The following is a 20185-nucleotide window of genomic DNA, read 5'->3' on the forward strand; positions in this document are numbered from 1 at the left end:
AACTTCTTCATTATCATTTAATCTGATTTGTTAAAATTTCATTATGCATGATGCTTTACATTTTAAGAACTCCTTGCCTATCTTAAGGGCATGAATATAGATGTCCTCTTTTATTTTCTTCTGGGAATTTTATTATTTTACCGTTCACATTTAGATCTACCAAAAAAAAAACCTGAAATATATTTTGTGTATGATATTAAGTAGAGATCAAGTTTAATTTTAATCCCTTACAACCAATTGCCCATATAAGCATAAGGTTGTTCCTGGACTTTATATAATTTTATTTTTCTGTTTATCTATCTTTGTACCAATTTCACAGTATTTTACTATCTTTTTGTAATAAGTCCTGGCTTTAGTAAAACGAGTTCTGGTTTGTTCTTTTAAAGATTGTCTTGGCCAGTCTCATTCCTTGATATTTGTGTATGAATTCACACATTCACACACACACACACACACAACCACACAGTGTGTGGGAATTTTTGCATTTGTGATAAGAGTTTTTATTTCTTTTTTTCAAGTCTTGTAATTTTTATTTCTTGAAATATTACATTGGGCAGGAAGAAAACAACGTTGAATATATTCAGGGTGATGGACATCATTAAAAATAATGGCCATCTCTGTCTCAGTGATAGTCCCTGTGGAAGAGATTTCAGCATTTGGCCATTATAGCGTTATATGATACTGGCTTTATGCTTCCTGAAGATGCTATTTGTCAGATTAAAGAAGTTCCTTCCTACTTGTCTGTGTTTTGTTTTGTTTGGGTTTTGGGGTTTGTTGTTTTCAGGTTTTTTGATTAACAGATGTTGAACTTTATCTAAAGCTTTTAAAGACATGGCTTTTTCCTTTATTCTTTTTAAGTGATGAATGCCATTGATGTTTAAATAGTAAATCAATCGCAAGTTCCTAAAATAAACCTAACTTGTCTGTCATACACTTTTCTTTACATATTGCTGAGTTCAGTTTGCTCATGTTGAGGAATTTTGAGCCTATGTTCACAAATGACTTAGCCAATAATTGTTGGGTTTTTGCCTCCTAATATTCCTGTCAGATTTTAGTATCGAGATTACACAGACCTTCTAAAACAAGTGTGGAAGTGTTCCTTTTGCCTCTACAAAAGTTTTTGTCATACTTGTGTTTATTCTTCCTTAAGTATTGGGAGAATTCACTGGATGAGACACGTGGGCCTAAAGATCTTTTGTGTGTGTAGGGTGGTGGTGGAAAACATTTTTAAAATTTCAGATTTTTTAGTCTTTTATATAGAAGACTATTTAAATTCTACTCTCTTTTTGTGTCTGTTGTGAGAAGTTGCATTTTCCTAAGAACTTACACATTTTATCCACACCTTTAAACTTATTGATGTAAAGTTGCTCATAATATTCTCTTCTCTCTTGAATGTCTACTCACAGTGAAAATGGGGTGAAGAAAGAACGTTTAGAATAAGTCCCCTTTATTAGCACTTCCACACACTGCCTGGTGCCACAGGACTCAGATGCCATGACCCCGGCTAGACCCCAGCCCACAGCGGTCTGTCTGTCTACACTGGGCAGAGCCAAGAGGCTCCCCTAGGTCAGGCCTGACAGCAGCCTTAATGTGCTAACTTGGCTCTGTCCCTCTCACTTACTTTTCCCTCCAATTCCCAGCAGGGTATTTCTAGAGGCCTGGAAAATCTTTTCTTCCACTTCCTAGTGAGACCAGTAATGAACTCTGAGAAGCCAAGCAATGTGTGTGCCAAATCCACTCTGCCACCATGCACACTGGATTCTGTCTTTGTTTTATTGTTAAGTCATTATCATTACAATAACATTGATGGTACGGTGGACTGCATTTTTATAAAGTCATCTGAAATAGTAGGAGCCCTTGCTTCTGGTAAGAAGAAAGGTTACCTTTAAAATTGACCGCAGAGGCCCTAAAAGATGTTACAAAAATGTGTATGTACCTTTTTAGAGATAGTTGAGTGCTTCCAATTATATCAGTGAGCTGAAGTTGGCATAGCAATTTACCTTCCACATTTAAATACGAAAAGAGAACTGGAGGAGAGAGCAGCCAACATGCATTTTTTTTTAACCTTAAGTGAGAAGATATTTGGTACAGAGACAAGTCCAAAATAAATCAAGGGAAAAACAGTCTGTTAACTGGAAACATAAAAAATAATGCCTCAATGGGATTTTCTTCCACCAAAAATAATTATAATAATATAATAATAATAATAACTCAACAGCTATGTCCTAAAGTGAGTGGAGGTATTTTAGATTTAAACATTATACATATAATGCATATGTTATTGTACTCATAAAAGCAAATAACCTGCAGAGAAAACTTGACATATGTTTTTCTGTTGCTCTAGTGATTCCTCAAAAAGAGATTTTGATGAGGAAAGAATTCAGAAGGGTTTTTGGTTTTTGATTTTTTTTACCCTGAAGGTTTTAAAAACATCTTTTTTGTTAAAAAAAAAAACACCTCCCACCCCCACAGACACCCTTTGCTGTGCAGTGGCCTCAGGCTCCAGCAGCTGTAGCCCCCCTTCAAGTGGAGTCCATGTGGATGCTTTTACTGGTCTCCACAGCCCTGGCTCTCACTGGGCTTTATAATATGGCCCAGCCCAGAGCAAAACAGGATAAAGGTACAAAATGTGGCCCACGAATATGAGAGACTGGGGGTGGTGAAGGTGGGGGTGGATGGGTAGGGGTGGGGGTGGGGGGTGTTTGCATATTCTGCTCAGGCTCTTCCCCTACAAGGCTCTGCCTCTTCTCAGTCAGCAGGACCAGAAGTCTCTGAGATCTGCCCTACACTCTGGGCTCAGATGTGCCTCCTTTGTGGTACCCCTAGAGTCTGGTGGCCCCTCTATCTGAACCTGTCTTCCCAGAGAGTCAGTAGTCCCAGCAGCTGTCATGACTAACATTTGTTCTTGGAAGCTTCTCAGGGGTGTTTTCCAGTCTTTTGTTTAGTTCTGTTTTACAAGGTCTGATTGGGTTGGGTAGCAGAGATGAAATAGGGTAGCATCCTCTTTCTGTTTACAAGATTTCCCTTTGGTCAGGAGCTCACATGCATGTTGTACCCCAAAGATTCAGGCTTTCTGGGAAATAATGGCTTGGTGAAGGAACAGGCCTTGGGTTTGACTCCCAGATGGGCCCCAGATGGATTGTACTGCTGGCTGGGCAACTCTGGTGGCCCTAGGAGTGGCTCAGGACAGTGGCAGAAAAGCTTCCATCTTAGGGAGCCAGGGAGAGGCCAGCAAAAGACCAGAAGGAATGGGGCCCAGGCTCCCTCCCCTTAGCCAAAGGGTCTAGGGGTGGAGAATTTGGGGAAATTTGAGCATCACCCTTGGGGAGCTAACAAACAAACAAAGTTACCAAATAAAATGGAACCAGCCTTCTGGATATCTGCATTTCTGGATAACTTCAGATATACTTAAGAGGAATTTTTAAAGATTGTGCCTTTTGTTCAGGCCCTTTCAGTGCCAAGTTTAACCAGGGTTCTTCCAAACAGAGCTGGAATCATAGTGAGAAGAGGGTCAGGTCCCTGTCACATCACAGTGGACAGTATACACTTGCACTTATTAGAAATATTAGAAATCTCATTTGATCCTTACTCCAACTCTGTGAGGTAGGCAAGGCAAATATTATCATTCCTGTTGGAGAGATGAAGCACCAAGGCTTGAAAGGTTTAAAGAACTACCCATGGCAGAAAGTGGCCAATGAACCCCTGAAGCCTGGTGCCCTGGGTTGCTCCTTCCATCACTGCTGCATTGCCTCCTCAAACTCATTTTTTTTGGGGGGGGGAGGAGGGGAAATGAGCTGCTCTCTGTGACTGAACACACCTGAAAAAGTGGGTTACTTAGCACTTTTCAAGCCATCCTGAGGGTAAGTTGGCAAGGTCAAAAGGCCTACAACCAAGGGAGCTCCTGGGAAAACCACATGTCTCACATATATGAATGAACACAATTGAACTAAAACGGTTCTCTAGAGAAATATTTGAAATCTTCGACCAGTCTGAGTCCTAACTGCAGTAAAATCCATAGAGATGCTATATTTAACATTTCAACACAAGTTAACAACATTTTGTTAAATACATCTTGGGAGGGGAGAAGGTGGTAGTTAAAAAGAGGGAAGGGCAGAATCTGGGGTCTCTGTGGCTCCTGTAGGCCACAGTTATGGAGGGGGAAGCAACTCTGGCTTCTGGTAGCCCTCATAGCACACTCACTGTGCCCTGGGAGCTGCATGGGATTCAAGCTAATGGCCCTGTTGACCATTGGGAATGAGGTGCCTGTTGGCCCCGAGGCCATTCTTCAAACAGTCTCTCTCTTTGCCTTTGATGACTTCTTCCTTCTCCTCCTCCTCCTCCTCTTCCTCTTCCTCTTCATCCTCATCATCACTCCTCACATCCTGGATGTTCTAGAGAAAGGAAAGAATGGACTGTAAGTGACAACCTTCCAGAAAGAGTCTTGAGTGAATACAAAAACTCAAATCCCAAACACAGAAAGAAAACCCAATAATCAAAAACCAAATATTCTAAAATAAATAAATAAATAATAAAAAATATAAAAAATAAAAAATAAAAATAAAATAATAAAAATAAAATAATAATAATAATAAAAAACAAATATTCACCAAGGTAGACTATATCACAGGTCACAAAAGAAATCTCAACAAACTTAAAGAATTGAAATTATGCAAAGTATATTTCAAATCATAATGGAATTAATCTAGAAATCAATATAAAAAATAGAAAAATCTCAGAACAGTTGGAAATTAAACAACACACATTTGAAAATGGATCAAAGAGTAAGTTACATGGGATATTGGAAATATTTTTTACTAAAATGAAAATATAGTATATCAAAATTTGTCAAATGTAGCTAAAATGGTGCTTATAAGGAGGTTTATAGCATCATAGGCTTATATTAGAAAAGAAGAAAAGTCTCAAATAATTTGAGCTTCTATGTTAAGAAACTAGAAAAAAGAAAAGCAAAGTAAACCCAAAGCAAGTAAAAGGGTAGAAGGAAATAGTAAAGAAATCAATGACATTGAAACAGAAAAAACAACAGAGAAAAGTAATAAAACCAAAAGCTGATTCTTTGACAGATCTGTAAAATTGATAAATCACTAGTAAAATTGACAAAGAAAAGGAGAGAGACGGCACAACTTTCCAGGAAATAAAGAGGAGATTTGACTATTGATACTATAGATATCACAAAAATAATAAAATACAATGAACAATATTATGCATATGTATTTGAAGACTTAGATAAAATGTATCAATTCCTCAAAAACTACAGCCTACAAAATTCACCCAAGATGGCATAGATAACCCAAATAGTCATATAACCATGAAAGAAATTAAACTAGTTAAAAATCTGGAAAAACATCAACAGGCTCAGAACTTTTCACTGGCAAATTCTATGAAACATATGAAGAAGAGATAAGACCAAATTTCCACAATTTCTTCCATTAGATAGGAAGCGGAATATGTCCCAGTTTATTTTATGAGGCCAGAATTATCTTGATACCAAGATCAGAAAAAGACAATAGAAGAAAAAAAAAACAACTACTACAGGCCAATATTTCTAATAAATATACACATAAAAATACCTCAACAAAATAGCCCCAAATGGCCCAAATCAAAACCAGTAATAAAAATAATAATATATCACAATGAAGTGGGATTAGTCCCAATAATGCCAGGCTGGTTCATTATTTAAAAATCAATGAAATATAATCCATCCTCTCAATAACCTAAAGAAAGGAAAAATATACAATTATATTAGTTGAGGCTGAAAAATCATGAAAAATTCTACATCCACTCATGATTTAAAAAACATCAGCAAAGAAGAAATAGAAGCTAACATCATACTTACTGATGAATGACTGAATGCTATTCCCCTAAGATTAGGAACAAAGCAATAATATCTACTTTCACCACTCCTATGCAACATTGTATTGGAAGTTCTAGTCAAGGTAATAAGATGAGAAAAAGAAATAGAAGTCATACAGATTGGAATGAAAGAAATAAAAGTATCCCTATTTGAAGATGACATGATTATCTATGTAGAAAACCCCAAAGAATCTCCTGAAAGCATAAATAAATAAAGAATCTCCTGAAAGCTCCTAACATTCATAAGTGAGGTCACTACAAAGTTGCAAGATACAAGGTCAATACACAAAATCACACACACACACACACACACACAATCTTGATTTCTAAACACTAATGTAGTTGGCTGAAAAAATGTCCTCAAGGATACTAGGTCCTAATCCCTAAAACTTGTGAATGTTATCAGATATGGTAAAGTTTTTGCAGGCAGGATTAAGTTAAGGATCTTGAGAAGATTATCCTGGATAATACAAGTATGCCCTCTGGCCATCCCAAGCATCTTTATAAGAGATACAATGGGAAATTCAACACAGAAAAGAGGCAATGTGAAGATGGATGTAGAGTGGTTATGAGTAAGGAATGCTGGCAGCCACCCAAAGTTGGAAAAGGCAAAGAACATATTTCCCCTACAGCTTCTGGAGGGAGCACAGAATTGCCATATCTTGGCTTCAGCTCATATCTGATTATAGACTTCTGATCTCCAGAACTGTAAGAGAATAAATTTGTTGTTCTAAACTACCAAGTTTGTGGTATTTTGTTACAGTAGCCACAGGAAACTAACATGACTAGTAATGCCTAACTAAAAACTGAAATTAAGAAATCTGTAATATTTAAAATAGTTTTAAAAAATAAAATACTTAGGTATAAATCTAACAAAGCATGTATAAGATCTGTATGTTAAACTTACAAAACTGATGAAAGAAAGCAAATATCTAAATAATTAGGGTGACATACTATGTTCATGGATTAGAAGGTTAAACACAGTAAAAAATGTTAATTATCCCCAAATTGATCTATAGATTCCACATAATACCAATTAAAATATCAGCAAGATTTCTTGTACATAGAGACAAGCTGATTCCAAAAATTATTTGGAAAGGCAAAAAACAAAAACAAAACAACACAAACCAAATCAACCAACCAAACAAAAAAACCCAACCAAACAAACCAGAATAGCTAAATCAATCTTGACAAAGAAGAATAAAATTGGAGGACTCCAACTACCCCAATTTAAAACTTACTATAAAGTTTTCCATATGGGTAATCAAAAAATAAACTGGGTGATATTAGCAAAAGGATAAGAACATAGATCAATGGAACTGCATAGGGAATCTAGAAATAGACCCACATAAATAAAGCCAATTGAGTTTTGACAAAGATGCAAAAGTGATTCAATGGAGAGAGAATACTGTTTTCAACAAATGGTGTTGGAACAGTTAGACATCCAGAGGTAAAAAAATAAACTTCAAACTAAATGTCATACCTTATACAAAAGCCAACTCAAAATGGGTTATAGATCTAACATACAATATGAGAACTATAAAACTTTGAGAAAAACCCATAACTTGGGTTGGGTGAGGAGTACCTAGATGTGGCACAAAAACCAAACTCCATTAAAAGAAAATGAATAAACTGGATTTCACCTAAATAACCTTAATATTATAAAAGATACTATTCAGCAGCCCCTGGGTGGCTCTGTGGTTGAGCATCTGCCTTTGGCTCAGGTCATGATCCTGGGGTCATGGGATCAAATTCTGCATTGGGCTCCCTGCAGAAAGCCTGCTTCTCCTTCTGCCTATGTCTCTGCCTCTCTCTCTGTGTCTCTCATAAATAAATAAATAAATAAATAAATAAATAAATAAATAAATAAAATCTTTTTTTAAAAAAGATACTATTCAGAGAATAAAAGGACAAGGTGTAAACAAGGGGATCGTATTCGGCAACTGCATAGCTGACATGTATGCATAATAAAGAACTCTCAAAACTCAACAATAAGAAATAAGCCAACTGAAAAATGGGCAAAATATATAAAAATAAGCACTTCCTCAAAGAGGACACAGGATATCAAATAAGCATATGAAAAGATGTTCAACACCATCAGCCATTAGGAGAATGCAAATTAAAACCATCATGAAATACATCTATAAACCCATTAGAATAGCTGAAATTAAAAAATACTGACAATAGCAAGTGCCGACAAGGACGTGGAGTGGCTGAAAGGAAATCTTACACGTTGTTGATGGAAATGCAAAATGGTACAGACAACTCTGGAAAATAGTTTGATAGTTGCTTATAAAGTAAAACATACGCATATGTCAGCAATCCCACTTCTGACTATCTATCCTAGAAAAATGAACACTATGTTCATTTTACATTGTGTTCATTTAAACATAAAACAAATGTTTATAACGTCTCTATTCATAATTGTCAAATCTGGAAGCAACCCAAATGTTTTTCAATCAGCAAATGGATAAACGGTGGTACATGTGGACAATAAAGATACTACTACCTACCAATAAAAAAGAACAAAATGTTGACATTTACAAGCTGGGCGAATCTCAAAGGCAACATGCTGAGTGAAAAAAAAATTGGTTTCCAGAGGATACCTACCATATGACATGCTAATGTCATTTACATGCTCTTCTTGAAAAGACAATCTACAGGGATGGAGAGGGATCCCAGGAACAAGGGTGGAGGAAGGAGTGGTTTGGGGTGCAGGACTCATCCCGTATACTAATTATGGTGATGGCTACATAAATCTATCCCTGTGTTAAATTTCATAGAACTTTATGCCAATGGAAAAAAGTCAATTTTACTGATTATGTTTAAAAATCAAACTTAAAAGTATTACTTTTCAGAAAGCAAATAGTGTGGTTTTTCTCAATGAACATTTGCTAAGTAAAGTACCATTCATGTAGGCCTTTTGGCTGTCCAGAAGTCTTTACTGTTGGTAATTAGGATGTTTCCTGTTTTCTTTATGCAGGAACTCCTTCCAGGACAGTTCATGAAGAGGTATGGGTTCCTCTTCTTCCCTCATGGTATTCTCAAAGAAATTCTGTGAGGGGAAACTCCCAGAAGAATGACATGGCCCCTGAGGAAGGGAGGTGAAATTGCTACAAATCAAGCTTCATTAAAAAAGATAAAAGATGATGTGGATTACTAGAACAATACTGAGTACTCAGGCTCTGGGCAAGGCCAGTGTCAGACATGACCCCACACCCTTAAAACTGGCTCACAAACACCTTTATCAAACCCAGACAAGAAAAGAAAATTCTGATTATAGACTTCTGACCTCCAGAACTATAAGAGAATAAATTTGTTGTTCTAAACTACCAAGTTTGTGGTATTTTGTTACAATAGCCACAGGAAACTAACATGACTAGTAATGCCTGACTAAAAACCGAAATTTAGAAATCTGTAATATTTACAATAGTTTTAAAAAATAAAATACTTAGGTATAAATCTAACAAAGCATGTATAAGATCTGTATACATGGAGGATGGAGACTGGTTCTTGACAACCCATCTTTTAAGATGCCAGCCAAAGCCAGATGAGTTACTTTCTCCTTCTGTGACCTACAGACCAAACCTGACCACCTCCAGGTATATGTAACCAAACACCCCCTCTGTGTACAATCTTGATGCCAAACATGGCTCTTGAAAAACCCAACATACACACACACTGCTGCCTTAATGCCAGGAATGTAATGTCACAGGCTTGTCTCTGTACGATTTGCTCTTCTCCACAACAACACAGAAAGGATCTCAAAATCAACAAAGCTCACTGTAAATGTTGAGGAATCAACTTGGTGTCTCAACGGCTAACATGTAATGGAGAAAGTCAGATGGGGTCCTTCAGGGAGCGGCCATGGTTGGCTGACGACTGCTTTCATGGACCATGCCCTTTGGGTCTCTTTTTTCTTCTTCCAAAGATTTTTGTTAGGGAACAAGGGGGTAATTTGAGTCAGAACAAAGAAAGTAATTCATCTCCAGAAAAACAGACTAGTATCTATTGGCCTGTCTCTCCAGAACTTAAGGAGCTTCTTCAACTGAGACATAAACTGGCCCTCAAGGATGCTCCCCATCATGCCAAGCCACATCTCCACACCTTCACCTCTAGGAAAGGGTCCTGGACCATATGCAGCCTTCCAGTAATTAATGGCATCTAATGGTCATAAAAGTTGGGGAGCATTACTAACTTTCAGGAATCAGTGGCTAGGGATGTTGGCCATGCCATAGCATGCATGACATCCCAGTGTCCTGCTGGACCTCTGTGTAAGTGAAACCCTGTTTATGACTATCCAAGCCTGGAACCTAATGCTATTTTACATTCAAGCACAGTAATTCTTGCCTGGTTTTAATATAGTCTCAATTTTCCAGGAATGCAGCTACGTAAACAATTCAAAGGAAGACTACCCCTTGTTTTGTTCGGAGCTTCACAATTTCAGGAAATCATCACAGATGACAAACAATAATACCAGTGGCAATTGTATCCCCAGTACAAAATAGCTGTGTCGGTCTGTGCTTACAGCTGGCCCGGTTATGTTGAGTCTCCACACAAGCAAGCACAGCATCTGTCAACTTCAGTATGTTCCTGAGTGTGATCTTGCACACGTATTAACACGTGAAATGGAGATCTTATCAGAAATGCCTTTCATTATATTCCTTGTCTACTACAATTGTGGCATTCTATTGCTTTTTGAAATTGTGATGATAGGTCAGTTATACCACCCAGGAATTTAATTTCAGGCTAGTGAAGGCGGCATGGGTCTGACAGGATTGAGAACCACGGCCCTAGATGATGGATCCAGCTTAGAAAGGATTTTCAGATAGTAAGACTTTGTTAGATGGACATGTAGGTGGTTACACATCACGCAAGCTTACATAATGTAAATTGGAAATTGCGTGGTATTCAAATATTGATAAAACCTCATATTATATTCAATTTTATCCTGTATGTGCCATCTATAATAAAACCATCACAGCAATGAAAACTTTAAAGGGATTTTTTTTCATTGCTCTAAAAATTCTCAGTGCTCTACCTATTCACCCTTCCCTCTCTCCCAGCCCCTGGTGACCACTGATCTTTTTACTGTCTCATAGCTTTGTCTTCTCCAGAATGTCATATGGTTGCAATTGTAGAGAATCCGAGTATATGGTCTTCTAAGTCTCTCACTTAGTTATATGTATTAAGTTTCCTCCATGTCTTTTCATGGCTTATGAGTTCATTTCTTTTTATTGATAAAGAATATTCCATTGTCTGGAGGCAACACAGTTTATGTGTATATTCACCTACTGGAGGACATCTTGGTTGCTTCCAAGTTTGGGCAATTGTGGATAAAGCTGCTGTAGACACTCATATTATACATATCCACATGCTGGGCGCTAGCCTAAGGAGTAAGTATGAATAATAACATTCCCTCCTCGCAGTAACCCTAGGACACAGGAGCCACTCTCTTTATTTTAAAAGAGAGGAAATGGAAGCTCAGAGCTCAGCCTTACAAGTCCACCCAGCTAAGAAAGGCAGACAGGAGGAGAATCCTACTCTAAGCTTAGAAACTGAACCACAGTGCTCTACAGACCCCTACTGGAGTCATTTGCACAAACACTTGAGACAGGGCACCCAGGAGGCAGACACTCAGTTCTGTTTGAGGTCAGTTCTCCATATAAGAAAGCTCCCTCTCCCTTCCTGTTGAGCAGAGCACCAGCACCTCACCCTGTTCTGACTCTGCCCTTGGAAACAGCAGGACTGACTTTGAAGCATACAATCTGAAATAATGAAAATCATCCCTAATTACTTATTTTTACTATGTGAAACAAATACCAACATATTTTATTTTGTTCTGTGTCATTGCAATAATGATGGTTGGAAACTGACTGGTGACCTACTGATCTACCACCCATAGTTTGAAAAATGTTGGCTTTGGGTATGCCAGAAAAAAATGAGGCTTTTCTACATAGCCCAAATCAGACAAATTTATGATATGAGCCATGATCCACATCCTGCAAAGCACCTTTTCACAACTCCAAGCCTTTCCCAGTAATGACAACACTTAACAGAAATAAAAAACAAGTCAAGCTTGCTCTAGTGGAACAAAGAATTAAATACTTGCTAAAGGTCAAGCCACCGTGTTTTCCGGAACACTACCTGTCTGCTTTGATGGAGTGCCAAGACTTTGCTTCCACAGCAGCAGTGAGTCCCTCTCTCTTGGAATCAGCCAGTTTCTTTTCTTGCAATGCCCTTCCCTCAGACTGTTCTCTGAACACCAGCCCTGCTCCTTCCCCACTTTTAATTGTCAATGGGCTGCTAGAACTTGTCTACCAAATGTTGACCTAGAACCCTCCTACAAATTGTTAAAGGCCAAAGAAAATGCAGGCATAAAGAAGGATCCAGAACCTTCTTTGAAGAGTGAATTGTATCTGGGCTTCAGCAGCCAAAGGGCTGTAGCTATTTATTTGGCTCAGTTCTCACACTTGTCAAAGGAATCAAAGCTCACCTGTTTACCATGATCTGCCCAACTGAGCCTCCCCTCAGTGAAGATTTCAGCAGCTGCCATTACAGAGAACACATTACTATTTGACAAGTAATAACATTCTTCTAGATAACATTCTTCTAGAATTAGCAAAGATATCTAGCGTGCAAGTGAACTTTTCCCAGATATGATCGGGGCCCTCTAGAACATATTATTCGTCATATTATTCATTCCACAATTGCAGTGGATGAATATAATGTTTTTGCAAAGTCTTTTAAGAGGCCCCTTCTCACCTGGCGACAACCTTTGGTGAAAAGAATGAAGAACAAGTTATTCAGGTAGGAGAGACCTCGTCATAAGTTGTAACAGGGCTTTGGAGCCCCCACATCACTAAAAGCATCAATATTGGCAAATGTTATCTGTCTGGTACTCCAAGAGGGCAGAGAAGATATGTGTTCAGAGGATCGGTTGGAATCACAGTCACTGTGGCAATCAGAAAGCCTCCCCTACATGGGGAGAAATAGGAAACCTTGAAATGGGGGATCACAACAGCCTTCTTTAATTAAAGTTATGCTGAAGTCAAAACACCCCTTTGAAGGGCAGGTTCTAGGAGAGAAGGCATACAGCTGAACTGACCTACATTCAAATACTCAAGCCTCCAAGAACTGGAATACCGCGAAAGCAATGCACATACTTCCAGCTTCTGCTAGTTCTCCTTTTCTTTTGGGAAACTCATAAAAAAATGCTTGAACTTATAATATCACATGACAATTGGCTTTGGTTGGTGTCAAATTCTTGGACACAGAAGACCAGGACCAAGACCACAGCCCCTGCTCCTATAATCCTGAGTATAAGTCAAAGGAGTACCTAGTCTTTTAGGTTCTATGGAGTTTGGATCCAAGGTGCTGAAAACATGACCTAAGATTGGCTTATTCACCATTTCCAATTTTTGTGACTGGGCTGTATACACAGAAAGTCTCCTTTTGAATTTCAGAGCCAGACTCAAAAGGTGCTTTTGAAACTGCCCCAATTCACCAGTGTAAACTAGAATACAGATGATCCTTGAACAACATGGGGCTTAGGGGCGCTGACCCCTGCACAGTTAAAAATCCACATATAACTTTTGACTCACCAAAAATTTAACTACTAATAGCCTATTGACTGGAAACATTATCAGTAACATGGACATTTGACTAACATGTATTTTATTTGTTATATGTATTATATACCGTATTCTTACAATAAAGTAAGCTTGAGAAAAGAAATATTAAGAAAATTATAAGCAAGATAAAATACACTTACAAAACTGCACTGCTCAAACCCATATTGCATAAGTATCAACTGTATATTCTGTTTTCCACTGATTGCTTTTTTTTCATTTTATCAATCTGCTATCAATCTACCTAATTTCCTTAAGAAATGGATTCATTTTGCTAAGGCTTACAGGTCTTTAAAATTGAGCTTCTAAGAGAAAATGCCAATTTCAGAGCTAGGTGGATTCCAGAGAGTTTCTTGTTAAACATGTTCATTTTGCAGGTGAAATAAAAGCTACAGGACTGTGTCCCATCCAGCTGATTGACAGAGCTTAGTGGCAGCAGAGCTCAGATCACCCTGCATGGCTCTTGATAAAAATGCAGTTTTCTTTCATATCCTCTGTATTACCTAAAAATTAATTAAAATGTACCAGACTCTGTGGTAATCATCAAATTGTGAAGGATGTAGAAAATGATGGATTTCATAAATGTAATTTGCTTTGAGGATTAAAACCATTAAAATTAGTGCATTCTCCAAATTGCCACATATTGTGTCCTTTGGAAATGGCTTTAAATACTACATGCTTGGAAATGTTATTAACAACACTAACAAGGCAAAGATGCAAAATGATTTTGAAAAAAAAAAAAGAAAAGAAACCACTAGGATTTAGGTAAGCAATGCTTAAGAAATAACCAAGGCAAGGCAGAGGATTAAATATATAGCCTAGGGGCACCTGCGTGGTTTAGTCTGTTAAAGGTACACACTCTTGATTTTAGCTCAGGTCATGATCTCAGGGTTGTGAGATCAAGCCCTGTCAGGCTCCTCACTGGACCTGGAGTCTACTTAAGATTCTCTCTCTCCCTCTCCCTCGGCCTTTCCCACTCATCCCCCTACCCCCCCCTTCTCTCTCTCTCTCTCTCTCTCTCTCTCTCTCAAAAAAAAAAAAAGTATATAGCCCAGAAAACGTATATTAAAGTTGAAATGTTAAAGTTTGTTTCAATGTTAGCATCCAACAAAGAACACATATACTCCAGTAAGAAGGGGAAAAGTCCAATGTCACAGAAAAGCAGGCAAGGATATGAAGAGGCAATTCACAGAGGAGGCAACATTACTGACTAATAAACTATACAAAATGCTCAATCTCAGTAACCAGGAAAGCGCAAACTAACATGAGATAAAATCTCACATTCATCAAATTGGTAAATATTGAAAAGTCTGATAAAACCAAAAATTAATGAGGATGTGGGGAAAGAGGAACTTTCATACACTTGGCTTGAAGAATCATTTGGCAGCATCCAGTAAACTTAACTTGGGAATCCTATCGAGAAACTCTCACATATGTTCCCAAGGAGACAGATATAAGAATGCTTATGGTAGAATTTCCTGAAAATGGGAGGATAAACACAGAGTGTGGAATATCTGATTGGTGGAATACTATACAGGAGTTAAATGAATTGGTCTACAGAGTTACACATACGGGTGTGAATGTTATGAATGAAGAAAACAAGTCACACAATTATACACACTAGATCATAGTATTCATGTAGAATTTAAAAATAAAGCAATACTCTAATGTTTGTGGTTAAACCCAAGCATAATAAGTATATAAAAGCATGAGTGGAAGGATGTAGCTTCTGTGGTTCTCTTGGCAGATGGAGAGAGGGAGAGAAGGGAATGGGTTGGGGTGGGATATGCCGAGATATACTAGCTTTCTTCCTAGTTTCTCTTAGGTGATTTCATCTAGCGCACGGTAGGCACTTGTGTCTATTTGATGAGAGAATGAATGAATGAATCTACCTCCACAACATTAAATCCCACCTAAATGAAAGTGACTCCCACATTTTTTTTAGATTTACTTATGAGAGAGAGAGAGAGAGAAAGAAAGAAAGAAAGAAAGAAAGAAAGAAAGAAAGAAAGAAAGAAAGAAAGAAACTGGGGGAAGGGCAGAGAGAGAGAAGGAGAGAAAGAATCCCAGGCAGACTGTATGCTGAGCAAGGAACCTGATGCAGGGCTTGATCTTACGACCCTGAAGTCATGACCTGAGCTGAAACCAAGAGTTGGATGCTCAACCGATTGAGCCACCCAGGTGCCCCATGACTCCCAAATTTATACTCCAGTGTGGACCTCTCCCTGACTTCAAATGATAATAACTAGACAATCTCCTCTCAGCTGCCTAACTGTCCCATCAAATGCTAGTCTCTTCTTCACCACTTTTCTCCAGTCTTCAATATTTCAGCAAATGGCACTTCCATTCATTCAGCTACTCTAGGTGAAAACCTCGAGATAATCTTCAGCTCTGCCCTGTATGGGAGACCTTGCTTCCCAGCCCAACACAGTGGGGCTCCTTGATACAGACTTCTGCTTTTGTCTGCAACAACTTCCAAACTGCATCAAATCTCTGTGGCCAGGATCTAGATTGTGCGCTGGCTTGGCCCACGGGCCAGCCGCCACCTATGACCTCAGAGCACTGAAACACAGAAGTCAGCCAGGCTATGCTGCACAGGCTCACCTCCTGAGACACAGCGCACAGGTGTGGGTCCCCAGAGCTCCTTGCTGACCTGGAGTGCTCTGTAGCAGGACTCTTCATAGTTCTTGTGGGACAGTGCCATCTTCTTGGCTCAGAGGAACCACATTGCCATTGTTGGCGAGATTTCTGAATAAGGAAAATGCACAAAAAGTTCTCCCCTGCGCTTTTCTAGTGGGAGACAAAATATGATTTGTTCTTAGACAACCTCAGTCCATCAGCCCACATCCAAAAGGGAATACAGAACATTATCATGGCCCCTTGCTGGGCAGCTAGTGTACAGTGGCAGCTACCCTACCCTGGAGTTTACCAACTGGCATGCCAGGGAAAGATGAAAATATGCAGAGACATTGATTCCTTCAACTCTTGGAGCAGCTACCAGAGCCCTAGGCTCCTCCTTCTTTGGACAGTTGCATCGGTTTTCCCCAGCGTGCTGTCCTAGCATCGGTATCTCCATGCCCTGAGGGGAAGAAGGTGTGGAAGGGCTGAAAGGAGCTGAAAGAAATGTTTCAATACCTAGCAACCTGGGAAGATTTCCTCCTCAGTGTGGTGCCTTGAGCTAGAGATGGGAAGTTGTGTGGCTCAAACTTGGATTCTCTGATTCTAGGGGAGAGGAAGGTGTGTGTGAAGGGTAGGAGGTGAGAATTAGCTGCCTCCAGGACATGAATGGTTCTGTTGCTTAGACCCAACACTCAATGAGGTTTAGAGATGAAGAAATGATGAAAGAAAAAGGGTCACTAAGTGAATGAGAACAAACCAAGAATGACTGTTTGGCACAGTCAACCCTCCCTCATCCACTGTGCTCTGTACATGACCACAAAGGAATTGGAAAATCGTAGTATTCTAAACATTGTCTTCTCCCAGTTTCAACTGAACAACAAGCCACAATCTCATTCTCTTAATTCATCAGAACTTTTCAAATGCAGTTGCCTGATTTCAAAAGGAAATGGCTGGCAACCACTTGCAATCATCACTTGAGTAATTTTAAGCTGCCAATATTTACATCTGAAGAAATGCTACCCAGCTAATTATGCAGAGCTTGGCTTCTCAAGAAATGGTGTGTTTGGCTCTTCCTACATAACCCAACTTCCCTCTGTATAGAATGACACTGGCAGGTAAGAAAGCAAGGAATAATTTGAGAGCAACACCAACCACAAAGTAGAATCAAACAAAAGAGAAAGAAGTTCATTCATTCATTCCAGGAACCTCAGCCTGGGCACTCTTGACATGGTGGACCAGGCAATTTTTGTGTGGGGACTGTTCTACTTACTTAGGAGGGTTAACAGTACATATCCTTAGTCTCTATCCACTAGATGCAATTGTGACATCAGAAGCATCTCTGGAGATTGCCAAATGTCCCTGGAGGGCAAAATCACCCCACTGGAGAACCACTGGTTCAAAAAAATATTTCTTGAGTCCCCATGCATTGTGCAAAAGCATGAGGGACATAATAGTGTTAATCTTCAGATAGCTTATAGTCTACTGTGAGAGCCAAACACCAAGAGCTCAAACACATAACAATAAATATATAACTACACATTTATAAATGTTATGAAATAGAGAATACTGCGATGTGTAAATTGGGGATCTCACTTAGATGGGGTGACATTAGAAAGCCGTGCTAAGGAAATGGAACTCAAAGGTTGTAACCTGAAGGGGTGGTGAGGGAAGAGTAGAATAAAGAACATTTCAAGAAGAAACAGTATCAAGAAGAAGAAACAGTAGGTGCAAAGGGCCTGAGATGGGGGAAAGTCTTGGCATGCTTAGGGATCAGAAAGGCCAATGCAGGTGAAGCGTGGTAAGAAAGATACAGCATGTCCTAAGATGAAGTCAGGGAGTTAGCATGGACCAGATTAGTGATTTCACAGGTCAAGGGAGTTCTGTTTTACCTTAAAGTCCAACCAGAAACCATAGTGCAGCACTGTTTGAGATATGGGGAGCATATCAGTGTCCAAAACAGACAAGGTTTCTATACTCAGAAAACATCTCCTCTCATGGAGGAGCTGGTGTATATATAACAGCATCTGCTATTGCTGTGTGTAAGTGGTGGGAGGGAATTCAGAGTGGCCAGCGGTGGAGCCTCTGGAGGCTGTGGTCATAGTGCAGGGGAGAAGTGCCAGTGGCATGGATTGGAGGGGGGAGCATTGGTAGTACATAAGAAAGAACAATGCCTTAAGCCCTCCAGGTTTGGAAGGGACATTTAAGCTCCTCTGATCTAGTTTCTTTTGATGCTGATATATACATACCTTTCTTGATAACCCAAGCAAAAGACAGGCACATTCCTGTCTGTACATCTCCAGTAATTATATAATTGTTCAAGAGGAGTCTGTGTATTCCTTCAAACATTGGTCAGTTTTTTGAACATTTAAAGACAGTTAAATACTCTTCAAGCTAAATATTCCCATTTCCTTCCACTGATCCTCATATGACACAACATCAGAACCCCTCTCTGTGCTGTGTATTTCAGAGAACATCCTTCCAACCATAGCTATCGGCCTGCATTGTACTATGTGTGTAACACAATCAGCACCACTCAATTCATACATGTCTTAACTACTTTCATCTCCACCAAAAAGGCGGGGAGTGCTAACAATAAACTTAAGGTCAAACCCTAATATCTACACTTTGGGCTTTATTTTTTTGTGTACTTTTTTTCTTATGTTTTAAGATTCCAGAATATGTAAATATTTATCAATTAATCATGATTTCCCTGTTAATGAGGGCCAATATATCTGGCCCTGGTCTGTATTCCTAAAAACTGATTGCAAGGATTACCAAACAAAACAAATGTTGACAATGAAGAAAAAGCATAGTAATGCTAATAAGATAAAATGCTCATTTCAAATAAAGGAATAAGCTCTGCCACAGCACTTCCGTACACCTCTGGGGAAGACATAAGCAGTTATGGTTTCAAAAAAATTATAGAGCTGTGTTTTTGAAATGCCTTAAGGAAATTCTGTGCTTGGGATTCTGTGGTTCTACATTAATGTCAAAAGCCCAGGAGGTCATGAATGACTCATAATGTCCCACTGCTTTCTGAATGGCTCCACATCTAAATCCACAGTTGGCAATGAAACAAAGGACAATATAATAAGCATTTTATGCTGTTTTGAAAGCAAACTTTTAGCTTTCCCTGTATGAAAAGAAAAAGAAGTGCATTCAGTCAGAGTTCAATTTTCTGAACTACTACCAACATACATTCCTTTTTGTTATATTAGTTCTTATTATCCAATCTGACAAGGTCACAGAAAAAAACAATTGAGTTTTTCCTCTTTTCTCAAAGAGGTTACATTAACTTTAAATTGAATTCTATCAAACTTGGCTACATATGGACATTTCCCTTTAGTCACCTGGCTCTGAATTTTCTAGACCAGTGCTTCTCAAACTTTAATATGCATATAAATCACTTAGAGTTCTTGATGAAAATACAGACTCTCATTCAGAAGGTCTCTGGTGGGACCTGAGCTGCTGCATTTCTAACCTGCTCTAGGTGATGCCTGGGCTGACAGTCCGGGACCAGTGTGGTTAGTAAGCTGTTTCTTAGGCTACAGCCCCTCCCTAGACTGCTTCTCTCTATAAAAAGAAGTTGAAGCAAAGGGTTGCCTAAGGATCTTTCCAGTTTTAAAATTCCATGATTTCAACTATTTTTTATTTATTTAATATCTATATGTCATGAGTCCTTTTAGTCCAGAAAGGCAATAGAAAATTAGCAGCATGTCTCACTTCCTATAACAGATGGTTGTTTAAAAATAATTAGTAAATCATCCTATAAAATGAGCCATGCCTTTACATCTCCAGAGAAATGTACTATTTAAAGAATTCTGGTTTTCTACAAAGGAAATGATCTCTAAGTGTTTGTTTCAACAGTCTGAATTTTCTTTTGTAAGGAGTTTTTAGCATTAACACCTATGTCACATGAAAATCTATTGTTCTTGTTAAAAGTTGCAAGATGGGAGTATTAGTTGAGGTCAGGTCTACAAACTCCACACGTGTGGGAAAGAATGCAGCTACCTCTGCTTTTTAGAAAGCAAACCCAAGAAATGGAGAGCCATCCATGGACGCTG

The 20185-nt window shown here is 38.8% G+C and overlaps 1 protein-coding gene across 3 annotated transcripts in view; it reads right to left on the bottom strand.

The window, feature by feature from the left end:
• Window positions 1–4001: 4001 nt before the first annotated feature.
• CERS3 (ceramide synthase 3) overlaps window positions 4002–20185 on the bottom strand; it is a 109660-nt gene continuing 93476 nt past the window's right edge. For 2 of the 3 annotated variants that reach the window (XM_055326100.1, XM_055326102.1), the window contains one exon: window positions 4002–4391. In XM_055326100.1, coding sequence (XP_055182075.1) covers window positions 4230–4391 — 162 coding nt within the window. In that variant the 3' untranslated portion in view covers window positions 4002–4229. Of the gene's footprint in view, window positions 4392–8778; window positions 8963–20185 lie in introns of all 3 variants that reach the window. The other variant, XM_055326101.1, reaches the window with a different exon arrangement.

The sequence above is a fragment of the Nyctereutes procyonoides genome, unplaced genomic scaffold (genome assembly GCF_905146905.1).
Source record: "Nyctereutes procyonoides isolate TBG_1078 unplaced genomic scaffold, NYPRO_anot_genome, whole genome shotgun sequence".
NCBI classification, from domain to species: domain Eukaryota; kingdom Metazoa; phylum Chordata; class Mammalia; order Carnivora; family Canidae; genus Nyctereutes; species Nyctereutes procyonoides.